Here is a 15,359-nt window from a genome sequence, read left to right on the forward strand (position 1 = left end):
CCAGCAATGTGCCTTTCCCTCCTACTTTCATTTGCACTTTTATCTCACCCACAGTACTACATTTCCCATTAGCATAGTATATATTTCTCATTATCAAAGAATAAATTGCCTTAACCCAGCTGTCCCACTGCTGAGGCTCCGTGCAAGGAGCCTGCACCACCCCATGCCCTGCCAATGCTCTCTGCAAGGCTATAAATGGGCTCAGAAGTGCAACTTCTGCTACTTAAGAAACCCCAATATTTTATTTGCCTTTTTAATCTAATAATTCTCCAAAGAAAGCTACGCTTGAAATTTGCCATGAACTTCATGCTTCCAGATATTGACGTTGGCCACCGCCAAGTTTCACCTTAATGTTTCTCCTCCCTGAACTGGTGGTGAGCCCCAGTTTTCATCTCAGATTTTAAACTGAATTACTTCCCTCTAAAGACTTCCCTTCCCCACCCCGCATTCTCTGTGTTAAACCCAGCATTTTCTCAGAAAACCTCCTCAACTCCCAAAACTGTGTTATCCTTTTGGAAAACCACCTGGACCAGCTTTGTTGAGCTGCTCCGCACCTCTCAGAGACACCAGCTGCAACCACAGCATCTCTCCTTTTCTTTTCTTTTTTTTTTTTTTTTTGTTAAACCCACCAAAAATAATAATGAAGTTCCCACTAGGTATGACCCTATTTTGGGGCACTTATTCCAATATCACAGAGTTGCCATTGGCACAAGAAATGCGAGGGACCCCTCTGCTCCTGCCAATGACCTTCTTTTCCTTGGTGTCCCTATTTGCAAACTCAAAGCAATGCCATCGTCTCAGCAAGGAACTAGAAACGCGAAGGATGCTCCTGTTCTTCCCACCTACAGGGACTAACTACAACATTTCCAAGTTGTGCTGCGTTTTGAAGGCTTCTGGGCAGATGTTTGCTCAAATATCTAGGATGGTGGCCGCTTTGAAACTTGGGAATGCCCATAGGGTGGGAATATTGGTTACTGACAGCCTCTTCCATGTACACTTTGAGCTTGGGCATTGCTGTTTCTGTCTACGCGGGGAGCAGCCGAAGCCTGGCAAATCCCGGGCTCCACCAAATGACCTCCATTTAAACCTAAGTAAATAATCTAGCGTGAAAACAAACAAATCCCCTTTTATAATAGCTCAAAAATAGGCAGGTTCAACCGCAGAGCAGACTGGATTTGTCTGTAGGCTGCTCTGCCAGAAAGCCCCTTGGCCAAGTGACCACCAACGCCGCCGTCCCTCGCACAATGCCATCATCTCTTGCACAACGCCATCGGCCACCTCAGCAGACATCCCCTTGCCTCCCACCTCCCGATGACCTCCCACCCTTAAAGCCACCAGTGGCAGAGATTTTGGGGTCTTCCTCAATGCAGTAGATAGTTGGGTGCCCCAGATGGTGTTGGGTGTCCCCCTTTCCTTCGTCTGAGATCTCCCTCCCCCCAGGCTTGCTCACCGATGAGTCAAGGATGCAACCAGGAGCAGGCTGGACCCCAAGGAACTCACTTGTGCTGGAGGAGACGGACTTCCCGATGTCGGCCAAGGACCGGTGGATTGGCTTCTTGGTTTGGTGGCGGTGCTTCCTGAGGAGCACGTAGCTTATCTTCTCCCGCAGCTCTGGCTTGAGCAGACCATCCTCGATCTGCTTCTCAATGACATCGTCTGCAAGCACCGAACGAGGGAGGTGCATGCGTTACCCCAGCACAAACCCTCCCAGAAGGCTCAAGACAATGCTTGGTGAACCGAGGTGTTGGCTCTCAACTCCTGTCTTGGCTAATAAATTGGTTTATATTTGCACATAACAAGAAAATGCATTTAAATCTGTTCCTGGCACTTTAGGTCAGGGGGAAAAAGCCACCTGAAACCACTGATACCCCGCTGGCTCCTACCTATAATTTGGGGCAGAGAGTAGCCATCCAAGTCCAGGAGCACCGTTCCCGTCTGTAGACACGTCCGCAACTCAAACAGGCTGTGCAAAGACAACGTGGACACGTGGGGCTTGCTCCACCTCTCCCCTCCTTCCTCCACCTTTTCTTCAAACTTTATCCACCTGCAATGAGAGCGGCAGCCATGGGGATGGGCACGGTGTAGGAGAAGAGAATAAGAGAATTGCTTTTCCTCTTTTCCCTTCTGCAGGTGGCTTTGCAAGCCTGGAGGAATTCATCCTGCAAAGTTTTGGCTTGTTATTCAGGATGGGAGCGGAGAAATTGAGTAACACCATTAGACAAAGTGATGCTTGCATGGCTGCAGAGCGGAGCAAAACCTCTCGGCTCCCCCACTGAACTCAACCCTGCAGATTTAACCCTCCTCGAATTGCTCCTGCGAGATTTGGGAGGTTTTCCCGTGGAGCTGACCTTGCCTGAGCCAGGATCTGCACCCGCGTGGACCAGCCATGCACCCAGCAAAGCAATTGCAAACATCTTTTAAATTCCTTTGCAATGCTCAGACTTCAACCTGGGCGCCTCATTCCCATGGTGGGAGATGGAAGCCCTTGGAAATCGGTCCTTCCACCTCCGCTCCTTAATTTTACAAAGCAAAGACTTCCGAGCAAATCCAGGAATGGTGGCTGGTTCCTCCCAGCTCCCCAGGGATGGGGTTCAGGCTCTGGGGAGAGCAGGCAGCTCTCCACAAGACGTCGGTTTGGGGAAGAAAGCTGCTTTTCCTTTACAAGAGGTTTGCAGGCTCCATGGATTAGCCTACGCAAGGGCTTAACCTTACAACTTTTAACTGGTACGACTGGGATTTGGGTTCCTGCTGCCACGGAGGGCACAGACAAGAAAGATGGAGGAGAAGAAAGAGGGGTGGGAAGAGCTGATGCCTCACAGACGCTGCAGGGGAAGGGTGGGGAGAGCCCGGGATGGTATCAGTTGCAGGGGCAGGGGGGGTGTTAAAAAGCTGCTGCAAAGAGAAAATAAAATGTTGGGTGTCCCTCTAAAAAAGCCCCAAAATATTATCTGGGAGCACCAGGAACGGCCTGTGCTGGGCACAAAACCCCCGCACCTCCAAAAATGTACAATTTGGCCCCAGTGCCCACAGCTCCAAAGCTCCCCACCCTGATTTCTTTGCAGAAACCCTTCCTCCAGCCCATCAAACAACGCTGCTTTTATTGGCAAGAAATTCAAGCTTCCCGCCACAGCACCCGCTAAGCCCCGCCGGCGCTCGCCCAAAGCTGATTAGGTCGCTTTTCGTTTCTTTTTTGCCTCATTTTCCTGCCGAAAGTGGGTTATTAGTGAGCACACGGGGTGGTAGCTTGGGTCGGCGTGCAGAACTAGAGGCACGTTTCCAGCGGCGCCTTTGCCCTGGGACCGACATCCCGTGATGCTTTCGCCAAGGCTACGGCAAAACCCCATCTCCCTGCTGTGCTCAGCTGCTTTATTTCCATTTTTTTCTATTTATTGAGGATTTAGCCACAGGTAGCGCTGCTCCCAGCAAGGAGCTGCTCTCCCGCGGCGGCTGAAGAGGCTGAACCGCTCCTCGCTGGGGAGTGGAAATCCAGGACTTGAGAAACCTCCATCCTGCCAGAGGAATTTGGAAACCTCCATCTCAAGCCCTCCCTGATGAAAATCCCAGTGGAAGCGCTTTTTTTTTTTTTTGCCTTCTGAGCTTTTTGGGGAGTGGGGAGGGATGAGCGGATACCTATGCAAAATGCTGGTGGGGAGGAATTAAAGATTTTAGCAGCAGCATCCCTGCGCTGCCGCATGTCGAGCAGGGATGGCAACCAGGAGGATGCTTCAGAGCTTCCAAAGTTTTTGGTGATGCCAATAACCAGCCCAAGAGACGGGGTGAGCATCCACAGGGCCTGATCCTGCTCCCTCTCCATCCCTCGGGTGAATCTCTGCACCCAGGCTCGGAAATCCCGCATATGCTACCAAAAGGAAAGGGCTTGGGGTACCATCGGCATCCCTGACCCCCTTCCCAACACTCCCTCAAAACCCCAACCCCACTAGCCCTTAACACGGCTGAGGCTAGGAAGAGAAAATCCCACTTGGATTTGATATTTTCCCCTTGGATAAGCTCCGAATTCAATAAAGCCAACGCTACTTGCAACTCCTTTAACACTTCTATTAAAGATGTAGTAAGTGGGTTGAGGGCAGGAGGAGTTTAACTCTTGGCCTGGCCAGCAAAAGTCGGGGGGTGGGGGGAAAGACCTGGGAAAATGTTTGTTCTGTCCCCTGTTCCCTAATTTTCCGCTTTCCCAGCATGTTATCCTGTTTTTTTCCACCCTCCCAGCCCTTTCTGCAGGGCTTCGCTGCCATGCTGCCCTGGGAATGGGAATCCCCCAGCTCTGGGATTACTCCAGCCTGGGGAGAGGTGGGAAGAGATGGGAAATTTTCTCCCTTCCTCCTCCTCAGCCGGCTGCAGCCGCCGTGCCAGGCCCCCCCAAACGCTGAGTTTTCCGCATTTCCCTAGTTCAGGCATGGCTTTTTTAACCTCATCGGAAATGATGCTCATTCCCTGACCCTGTTTCCACCCAGGGATATTTAGAGGGCGGGTCTTTCCCCGACACATTTTCAACACCAAGCATCCCCCCCTGCGGCTCACCTGGCCGATTCCTTCCACTCCATCTCCTCGCCGTCGTGCTGCAGCGTGTCCATCTCCGTGAAGAGCGTGGGGTTGGGAGCTTCATCGTCTTCCCCCAGGATGTAGCGGAGGCGCTCGGCAGCCGGTGACACTGCCAGGGGAGAGGGGAAAAAAAAAAAAAAAAAGAAAAAAAAAGGTTTATCATCGGCTGGAGACAAGATGATCCTGCACCATTCCCACATGGAAAGCCCCAGGGTGGATAAAGAGGGATCTGTAAGGCTATTTAGGATCCTGGGGTGAAAAAAGGAGGGTTTGAGGAAAATGTTTAAGAGGAGAGCTATTGGGGAGTGGGGGAACACTAATTAATCCTGTTCCAAAATCCCCGTGCAAAGACGTACGGATGCTGGTGGAAAGGATGAGCGGAGGCTGCGTAGCAGCCAGGAGGGGAATATATAGGTCTGGGCTGGGAATCAGGGAGTGCAGCCACCTCTATATACAGCACACTCAAATTCCCCTTCCAGGAGCATGGTGTGCCATGTTCCCATGGGGGATCCCACATTTTTCCCTACCACAGAGCCTGTTTTTGCCAGGTTAGAGCCACCTGCCACCGACAACCAAATCCTTACGGTCTCCGGCACTGAATATCGGGATGCAGAAGTGCTCGGCACAAGTTTTCCCACTGGATCCCTGAGGGGAACCTGCATCATTCGAGGGCATTAATACAGACGTACCCTTTCTGCAGGAAAAATCCAGCTTTTTGCTGCAAATAATGGGGCAGGCCGGGGAGGGCACTTATGCCTCCCGCTCCCTGCGGTGTGTTTTGGGAAGGGGAGCAACCACACATCACCTGCCTGCAAACCTCCTGACCGAGGGGAAAAGGGTTTTTCATCTTTGGTGCATTCCCTGCAGCCACAGGAGGGTGACCGACCTGCCTTCTTCTCCCCCCCCCAAAAAAAGAAAATAATAAAAGCCAGGCTGGGGTTTTCTTTTAACCCTCTCCATCGTCACCTGCTTTTCTAGCAAAGCCTCATCATTCTGGTTGCAGGGAAGGAATCAAGCACCTGGGTTTGAACCGGGATGTGGCACGGATGGGACCGCTCCCCAGTTGCCCCGTTATTCAACCAAGAGGTTAAAATCAGCCCTACACCAGGCTCCCTGGAAATGGTGCGTTTTTAATAAAATCTTGGGTCTTAGCCCTCTCCTAAACCAGCAGGAGTCAATCCAGCTTGGAAAATGCCTTTGTTAGCGGAATCCTCCTCTTCTCAAACCTGGGAATAAGAAAGTTGGGTAAGAGGGTAGACAAAAAAAAATCCGGGAATTAAATTGTCGTGTGGGAGAGGAGGAAAAAATGGGGGATGCTGCCCTGTCCCCCCACTGGAGGAGACGAAACCCAAGTCGCGGCGGCTGGGCAAGCATAGGATGTCCCCTGCGCTCCAGGCTGAGCCTGCTTAACCACGTAAGCCCTCTAAGCCCCACCAGCAGGACTAAAGCCCTGTTGTCAAGTCCTCCTTCCACTTCCATAAGCTTCATTATTATGATTATTAATATTCCTGTTAATTTTAGAGCCAGGCTACATGCCTGGAGGGCTTCAGGCTCTTTAAGCCTAAGTGCTGTTCGCGTAAGAGGGGATGAAATGGGGGCGATGCTGGCGCGCCCCTGCCCCCGGCCTTGTGCTGTCTGCTTTGCTCTGCAGCCCAAAACTTCATATTCCTGCAAAACCCCAAATTCACCGCAAATGCAACGAGCCAGACCAAAAAAAAAAAAAAAAAAAAAAAAGGGAGGGGAGTTTTCTGGAAATACCTGTCTCTGGAAGGACCTCTGGATGCATTAGTGAAAAAAAAAAAAAAAAAAAAGGATTTGCAATTTTGCAGGAAGGGGGAGCAGAGGGGTTAGAGCTTTGCAAATCCTTGACTTGGTGGTTGCTGCTCTCAACGCTGCCCAAATTCCCCCCTTGGGTGCTTAAGAACGGGACCCTCCTGAGACAGGTATTTCCAGAAAATTCCATTTTTTTTTGTGTGTGTGTGTGGACTGGCTCGTTGCATTTGCAGTGAATTTGGGGTTTTGCAGGAATATGAAGTTTTGGGCTGCAGAGCAAAGCAGACAGCACAAGGCCGGGGGCAGGGGCGCGCCAGCATCGCCCCAAATTCACTAAAATGCAACGAGCCAGACCACAAAAAAAAAAAAGGGGGGAGTTTTCTGGAAATACCTGTCTCAGGAGGGATCTCTGGATGCGTTTGTCAAAAAAAAGGGATTTGCAGTTTTGCAGGAAGGGGGAGCAGAGGGGTTAGAGCTTTGCAAATCCTTGACTTGGTGGTTGCTGCTCCCAACTCTGCCCAAATTCCCCCCTTGGGTGCTTAAGAACGGGACCCTCCTGAGACAGGTATTTCCAGAAAATTCCATTTTTTTTTTTTTTGTGTGTGTGGACTGGCTCGTTGCATTTGCAGTGAATTTGGGGTTTTGCAGGAATATGAAGTTTTGGGCTGCAGAGCAAAGCAGACAGCACAAGGCCGGGGGCAGGGGCGCGCCAGCATCGCCCCAAATTCACTAAAATGCAATGAGCCAGACCACAAAAAAAAAAAAAAAAGGGGGGGGAGTTTTCTGGAAATACCTGTCTCAGGAGGGATCTCTGGATGCGTTTGTCAAAAAAAAGGGATTTGCAATTTTGCAGGAAGGGGGAGCAGAGGGGTTAGAGCTTTGCAAATCCTTGACTTGGTGGTTGCTGCTCCCAACGCTGCCCAAATTCCCCCCTTGGGTGCTTAAGAACGGGTCCCTCTGGCTTCAACCTGCTGGAGGGTCCCCGCAGCGACTCGTTTTGGGGTGTCGGGGCTGCGCCACACTTAAAGCACTGGAAACCACAAAAGAGAAAGGAAAACTTGCACATAAAGAGCTTTTTTTTTTTAGGTTGGCTTTGGGTTTTTTTAGCTTTTTTTTCCCCATCCTCCCCCAGTTTAAGGAATAAATCCATCTCTCAACACGTAACACGTGCTTCGTGGCGGCGGCTGCCCCCGCTCCCCACCGCTCACTGACCCGAGCAAAGAGCCGGTTGCTAAACCAACAACGCCGGGGCTTGGCCGCGCAGCCAAAATTCACGGTGTTTATTCACCTGGAGGACCCTTTCGTGCCTGGGAAAGCACCCGGCCCGGCATCTGCTTACAACCCAGCTCTTGTTTTAATTTTTCTCCGGGAAATTTAAGCCAGCATCTAAATTAATCCCATGAAGCAGCAGGTATTTGCGTGGGAGGAGATACTGAATAACGGCACCCAGGGCTTGGCACCTCCAGGGAATGCAGCCACACTGGCCAAAACCACCAAAGCCACCCCAAAATCGGTACCTATTTCTTGCAAGACACAGTTCAACCAGTGCCCAGAGCAGATCCCTACCTCCCCAAACCAGCTTTTCCCATGGGAAAGTGCTCACAGCTGCAATTCCTGCTTTACACCCGTCCAACCTCCACCGTGATTTCAGTGGATCCAAACCAAGCCTGGAGCCGCAGAATTAGCTCAGTACTAACGCTGGTGATAATAGAGGATAATTTTACATACACAAGGACCTAATAGAGGATAATTTTACATACACAAGGACCTATATTTCCGTGGGTAACCGGATGGGACAGCCCAGCGGCACCGATTTATACCTCCTTTAATTTGAGGTGCACAGAGCCCTCTGCACCCAGCTTCGATCCAGCGGTACAACCTCACCTAGCGACGCTTTCCCAAACCAAAAACCCGGCTCTGGCTTTAGGTACAATAAAAAAAGGTGATAAATAGGGGCTAGGGGACCACGGTGCCGCCCGGGGTTTGCTGTCTGGCTGGGCGGTGGGACTAAGCCTTGTTTAAGGCTCCGGCACATTAACCTGAACACACGACAGCCCTTCCCGGGGGTTTCATGGCTTAGAAGGGTTCTTTTCCCAGGAAAAAAAGAGGCAGCTGGGGTGCACATCCCATGGGATTACATGCTCCATTCCTGTTCAAGGAACCCCCAGGTCCGGGAGACTTTTCACCTTCCAAATACCCCCTTTTCTGCTTGCCCGCTGCTGGGGAGCACGGAAGCAGATACAATTCCCCCTGCCTTATATTTTTGGGATAAGCTTTGAAGCTCGGAGCCCTGAGCAAGCACCTGACTCAACCCACACAGGTTCCCAAGTTGCTTTTGCAAGGGGAAAACAAAGCCAAAAAAAAATTACGGAGCCTTTCTTCCCCTCCTGCTCCCCACACCGCGGCCACCGGAGAGCGATGGAAATCACCTACCTGTGTTCGTTTCCATTTTATCCCCCATTTCTTCCCGGCTAAACCAAACCTTCGCTGCACGGTACAAAAAAAAAAAAAAAAACACCAAACCAAAACCACCAACCCAAAACTACAACAACCCCCCCCAAACTTCCTCCTTTATCCACTCAGGCTTGTTAAACTCCCAAGGCTTAAGGAGCAGATTATAGAGAATATAAAGCACTTTCCTTTCCCTTTGGCTCTCATGACGGGAAGTTACCAAATCAAACGGGATGCGTGTAGGAGAGGTGAGCGCGCCGGGATGGAGTCAGCTGGAAAGGGGAGGGAGGGCGAGGGGGGACGACAGAAATCAAAGCTTTGGGGTTATTTTGTGGAGGGGTTTTGTTTCCCACCCGGAGCGAGGTGGGAAAACCCCCTCCAAGCTCAGGGTAGGGATTTTTTTTCTGGGAGAAACCACCCAAACGAGGGAGATTTCCTGGGGGAAAGCAGGGCTGCTGCAGGGCTGAGTGGTTTGGGGCGTTTTTTCTCCATAAAATGACTTTGCACGCCCCCAACCAGCCCAGTGTTGTATCCCGGTGGCGTTTACTGCCTGCGGAAAGGGGGGGACGTGGTCCCACTCGCGCCACCACCGAAGGCATGAAGGAGCTGCGAGCAAAGCCTGCTGCAAATAAAAAGCCTCTCCCCATGCAAAAAGCCTGGAAAACTTTTCCTTCCGTAGGGAAAAGCGAAGCCGAGCCCCTGCCCACTCTGCCGAGCCATGATATGATCTGCTTGACATAAAACCAAATGCAAATTTCTATAGGGGAGGTGGGTGGGTGGGTGGGTGGGTGGGTGAAAAAAAAACCCAACCCCAACAAACCACACGAGATCGACAGCTACTTTGCTGTGCAAAATGTTAATCTTTGCTAAGGAGATTTCAGGAGATCGGGCAAAGCCCGGGCAAAAGCCTGTCGGGGACAAGGTGTGATGCCCGGAGGGTGTCTGCACGCCCGGATCCCGCTGTACTCCCGATTTCCTCATAAGCAACCTCCCAAGGGCAAGGACAGCCCCTTTTTAGTCCCCCCCATCACCTAAGCAGCCTCAAATCCCATTTCACACCCTGTGCCTGGCTCTCAGAGACATCCGCAAGGAAAAATAAACCTGGGAAGCGTCAGGAAAAGCAGTGCCAAATGCAAACGCCAGACTAAGCAGCGTGGCAAGATGCAGGGGCATGATTTAATCCCGGATTAAATGAGGTTGTCAAACCCTTCCCGCTTTTCTGGGAAGCCTGAGGATGACTCACTGGTCCTGCTGGCATTGTCGTTGCCGCTCTCGTAGCAGCCGTGGCCGCCGTCGTCGGTGTCGGAGCGATCCTGGCGCTCGTAGTGCCGCTCGCTCTCGCTCGTCCTGTCCCGGCTGGAGACAGATCTTCGTCGACGCCGTTTCCTCCGGTAGCCCCGAGGCACTGGCACCCCAATGTAGATGGAGTGGTAATCTAGGGAGGGCAAGGGGAAGCTTGAGAGAGCAGATCTGGGTGTTTCTCACTTAAATAACCCCCCCACACACCCCCAACTCCCCAAAAGCCAGGGAGATATTTGCCTTCTTCCCAGCAAGCTTAAAGCATCCGCAGATTTTCCCATGTCATGTGTGAGATGTGCCGAGCCAAGTGCCAGGAGAGCCGATGCCTCGGCTGGCAGGGAAGACCCCGCTACCATGTGGGGCGTCCCCAAGGTTTTGCTCACCTTCCTCATCGTCGTACCTCCTCCTCGAGCTGCTGAGCCCCCTCTCGCTCATCCCATCCTCATCCTCCAGCATGGTCCTGCTGCCTGGAGAGAGCTGAGCCACGGAGAGGAGAAAGGAGGGAGATTTTAAAGGGTGCTGGGCAGGGGAACAGCTCCTTTGTCCTCCTGGTGGGTGCTCACCACTATGGGAATCCTTCACGTGTGGCCCCAGTGAGATCACAGGGTCCTTCCCAGCCAGGGCGAGGATGCACCGGGGGGCCGGGACCTCCCTGCAGACGCACCAGGGACCCTCCTGCAAGCACCCACGTCTCCCCTCAGCCCTGCCTCGCTCTGCACCAGCCCTGCCTGCACTCCACCTCCGCTCTCCCCGTAATTAAGAAAATCCAGATAAATTTCGTTACGCCTCCAGTCTCTTACTCCTGCTCAAAGGCCGGTGTAAGTGAAGCGTAAGAGATCATTACAGAGATTTGCCGGTACGATTATGGACACGGGTGCAGTTAAGAGGGGTTGCTTGCTGGCAGTAAGCACCCATTTAAATTTTTGGGGTGATCTGCACAGTTAAAAGGGGTTTTGCAGAAGCAGAATTCGTTTTCCCCCATCTCCTAAGCACAAATTTTACACCATATGCATGCTGCTGCTTCCAGATATCTTCCTTCAAACCTGGTGCTTTATTCCCCATACAAATTTCTTCGGGTTTTGCCACATATGCTAATTAATCTCCTAATTATCTGACCTCCAGTGATTGCCTTTCACACTTGACTTGGATGGGAGAACAGTTACTATTCATGGCAGCCTGATCGATGCCTCCCAAAGTCACTTCGAGGGCGGACGGAGAGCCAGCCTCTCCGTGTCCCCCATTCCGGCTGCTTGTCATCCATGGCCATATCATATCATTATCCAACTATATTAGGGAAGAAAAAATCTCAATTCAAGGCAAATAGGTTAAAAACACAAAGCGGGGTGCGCACCTAAAGGGCTGGAAGGCTCCAAGGCTGGCCAGGTCGGCTCTGCTTGGGTTGTGGAATTATTGACCCATTTTCCCCCAAGGCAAAGACCAACTTTAGCGTGATACAGGCTCCAGCCTTTACCCAGTTGTTATTTGAAGACGCATCTTGATTTAACACATTTGGGATTTTTTAAATTTTTTTTTTTTTTTTTGACTGCATTAACCCAACACTTTCTGTACAGGCGCAGGTTTAGGGGGCAAACACCTCTGGATGGACAACCGAGCCCCAAACCTGGGCAGAATAAGGGATAACAGGAGCCACGAGCCTCAGCTTCCTGGGAATAACAGTATCGGGCTAAATCTGAGGATTTTAGGAAGCTGGTGGTGGGAGAAGGAACAGCAGAATACCCACCCAGCTGGAGGCGTAAATATTTTTGCTCTAAAAATGAGCTGGCACCTTCTAACAGAAGAAGTGTCACAACCGCCCCCCAAGAGATTTCCCCACGAGCTTCAGCACTGGGTGGGGGTCCCCAAACTGGGATACACAGCCTTTCAGCTGGGACTGTATTGGGAAGAAACCTGACTTTTTTTTTTGCAGTCCAGCTGGGCTGGTGAGAGGTCTACCCCAGCTCTGTCGGGCAGCAAAAATAACCCATCTGATAAACACGGGGGTTATTAGATCCACTGAGAAATAAAAGGTCCTGAGTGATCATGCCTGATTTATAAGAGTCATACAGCCCGGGACTTTTTCCTCTGATTTTTTATATATAAAGCTTTTTCCCCCCCACCATCCTTGCATACAAAGACAAGCACGACGCAGACCAGAGCTGTTGGAAAACACGACCGTAAGCACGTTAGAAATAAGGGGAAGAAAAGAAAAGCACTGTTACCTTTGCCAATTAAACCCCCGCTACCCCCCACCAGCTCTCAGTTCCACAAAAATAAGTTTTACCGTTTAATAAACTCACCTTGAGCTTCCCTAAAGGGCTCAGAAATCAGAGGACGGGACCGTGGAGTAAAGTCACGGGCGCTGGTGGGTGCGGGAGCCCAGAGTGCCTTGAGATGAAGATGCTCCGGCCACCATCGTATCGACGCCTAATGCTGAACGCCCCGTAGCTCCCAGGTTCAAATGTATTTTGGGCGACGCTGATTGACTTTGGGAGCAGAAAGGCATCACGGGATGCAAACAGACCTCTGGAGAGGATGGGGCATTGAAGCCAGAGGAGATTTGGTCTTGCGCAGTGGCGGTCTCTAGACATCAGACCACCGGGACGTCGGAAAATTCAAGTTGTCCATCCCCAACCTGCAGGATCTGTCTCTTCTGGGGTTGTTGGGGTGGTTTGGGGCTTATTTTTTGCATCAGTTTTGGCTCGATTGCTAGGGATCGGGGAGGGAAACGGCTTTTATTTCTTTGCTGTGTGCAAGATTGTGTACATCTGACCTTAAGAAATGGAAAGAAATTCTTCAGAGAGGTGCAGGGAAGCATCACCATCAGTGAGAACCCCTGGGGACAATAGGATGAGGCCCATGGGCATCAAAGACACTTTGCCGGGGGGTTGGTGGGGGCTGAACGGTGAATTATTTTGCAATTTCGTCGTTTTGCCATTTACATGTTGATCATCTGTAAATTTGATTTCATGAAAAGCAAACTCTTGGTCACACCAGTGTGTCTGCTTTGCTTCCCCAGCTGTCCGCTTCCATTTCATGCCTGGCTTGCTCGCCTCCACTTAGCCTTTTAACAGGGGTATCAATAAATCTGCATCAATGCAGCGCCTGGCACTTCGTCACGGCCGGCCTCGTCATTAAGCAAAAAAACGAGGGTTGGAAATCAGACTTTGTGCTTTAAGGTCATCCGATAGCGGGGCTTTTCTCTTGCCTCTGGGGAGATTATTTGATGGCAGGATCTGGAGTCTCAGCAGAAGCAATGCAAAACCTGTTTGGTACCTTATCCCTGCTCCCGTTTTCTTCCCAGCTCCTGTTTTTTCAGGCTTGCTCTCCCGTCTGTAGCAGGGTCAGGTCTGGAGCCAGGCAGCAGCGGTTTCAACGTGCAAAATTCAGGGTGAATTAGGGAATGTTATCGGCATCCCCTGTATTGACAGTAACGAGGCATGTTTGTAAGCGGGGAGAAAAGTTCCTGCAAAATACACTCAGGATTTCATCTCTTGCTGAAATTTTCCTGTTTTCCAGGCATTTCCACGTTTTCTCTGTGGGAAGAGGGGAGTTGGGCGCCCAAGCTGATGCATGAACCAACTTCTCCCCATCTCCCATCACTCGCCACCTGCCTAAAACCAGTATTAACCCAGGCGTGAACCTGCTCGCATCCCACCCGTTCAACGTGAGCTGGGGTCCAGCACCAGCAGCTCTGCCCAGCCAGGAAAATGCCATAAAGATGTTCGTGGCTGCTTGTCCTGGAAATAAAGAGAAAATAATAGAAATGAACTTTCATTCTCCAGATAAGTGGCAAAAAAAAGAGCAGGATGAGTTTATCACCTGGTATTTCTTAAGGTTTTACTAAAGATGTCCTGGAAAGAGAGGGAAGAAAGAAGAAAAGCAAAATTCCCAGTGCCTGCAAGCTGCCCGGGTAAAGGCAGCAACCCGGGGTTATTCCTTAAATAATACCCAATTTCCCTGGGCTGCTGGTTTTACCTTCTTCACTCGCAAAAAAATACCCCCAAACCAACCCAGTTTTGGCCATACTGGTTAAACAAATCCACTAACCCCACTGCTCTGCTCTTGCGGCTCACAACGCAACGATTTCAACGTGATTTGCAGGGAAAAAAAAATGGTTCAAAAAGTGTTTTTTTTCACTCCTGTGCTGGGGATTGCTTCTTGTTTAGTTAAAAAATAGAGCCTGGAAACAGTCAGAAGAGGGAGACAGAGCCCGGCAGTCGCATACCGAGCGCTCACCCACCTTTCCCTGCTTGGGCATCCAGGGAAACGATGGTTCCCCTAATACTCTCATTAATAAAAAGCATCACTAATAAACCCAGCGTATCCTTTGCTGAGTGGCACTGCAGACACATTGCTCTTTTTTTTTTTTTTTTTTTTTTCCATTTCACTTCTGGGATGATTCCTCTCGCTTGACAGATGTGGCAGCTACAGCTGCCCTGGGATTTTGGTACGTTTGGAGAGAAAACAGGTCATTGAGCAACGCTCCCTCCGCTGCATTTGACTTACGGCTGCTGCGGGAAGCTTTGCCATCCATAGGTTATTGCTGAGCCTGCACCAAAGCAGCCCGGGGACCTTGGCAGAGGGTTTCACTGGTTTGTTTTTTTATAAAGACACTCATAGTTTTTGCAATTCATCTGCTTGAGGTTTCCCTCTGGGAGCCTGTTTCCCGGTGAGTCTCAATTTACTGGTCCAGGGTTGGATGCAACACATGCCGGCTATTTAGTTCTGATATCCCTCATGATGCAGGAGGGAATTGCTGCCTTGTTTACTAAGTTTTCCTAAAAAAGGAAATATTATAAAAGGTAATTCCTTACCTGGCTGTTGAGGTTGGCCTCCAGCAGAAGGGGGGGACCACCATTCCCAGGGCAGCACGTTGCTGCAATAAAGCCACCTTCGTTTTAAAAGTTGCTGGGCTCTCCTTTTCCTTGCCTGGGGATAAAAACTGAAGCCGTAGTTCATGGGGAAGAGCTGGAAAACTTCAGAAATGGGTTTTTTCCTCCTGTGCAAGCCTTGCCCAAACATCCATCTTGCTCCAGGAGGTGCAAGTTGTGCCTCCCTGGGGATCTGATTCCCGGGAAAGCCCTTTGGAAAGGCTCTTCAGAGCAAGCTGTTGCTTTTTTTCCTTTAGTTATGTCTTTCCGGAGCCTGAGCACACCTGGGATCTACCATAAAGCCACTGTTTTTCAGAAGAGCAGCGTAAATATAACAATAAAGACGCCCCAAAGTGCAATGACAAAGGTGCCACTTCCCTCCCCGACGGCCCAAAGTGCAGCGAGCGG

General features: G+C 50.8%; 1 protein-coding gene across 8 annotated transcripts in view; it reads right to left on the reverse strand.

Annotated features, from left to right (window-relative positions):
- SLC4A5 (solute carrier family 4 member 5) overlaps window positions 1–15,311 on the reverse strand; it is a 31,847-nt gene extending 16,536 nt beyond the window's left edge. For 4 of the 8 annotated variants that reach the window (XM_040618012.1, XM_040618011.1, XM_040618014.1 and 1 more), the window contains exons 1-7: window positions 14,895–15,308; window positions 12,378–13,817; window positions 10,464–10,557; window positions 10,025–10,216; window positions 4,537–4,666; window positions 1,884–2,044; window positions 1,501–1,656 (exon numbers count right to left, since the gene is read on the reverse strand). In XM_040618012.1, coding sequence (XP_040473946.1) covers window positions 1,501–1,656; window positions 1,884–2,044; window positions 4,537–4,666; window positions 10,025–10,216; window positions 10,464–10,536 — 712 coding nt within the window. In that variant the 5' untranslated portion in view covers window positions 10,537–10,557; window positions 12,378–13,817; window positions 14,895–15,308. Of the gene's footprint in view, window positions 1–1,500; window positions 1,657–1,883; window positions 2,045–4,536; window positions 4,667–10,024; window positions 10,217–10,463; window positions 10,558–10,643; window positions 11,162–12,377; window positions 13,818–14,894 lie in introns of those variants that run through there. The other 4 variants (XM_040618008.1, XM_040618006.1, XM_040618013.1 and 1 more) reach the window with 4 other exon arrangements.
- Window positions 15,312–15,359: the final 48 nt, after the last annotated feature.

This window comes from Falco naumanni, chromosome 19, assembly GCF_017639655.2.
Source record: "Falco naumanni isolate bFalNau1 chromosome 19, bFalNau1.pat, whole genome shotgun sequence".
NCBI classification, from domain to species: Eukaryota; Metazoa; Chordata; class Aves; order Falconiformes; family Falconidae; genus Falco; species Falco naumanni.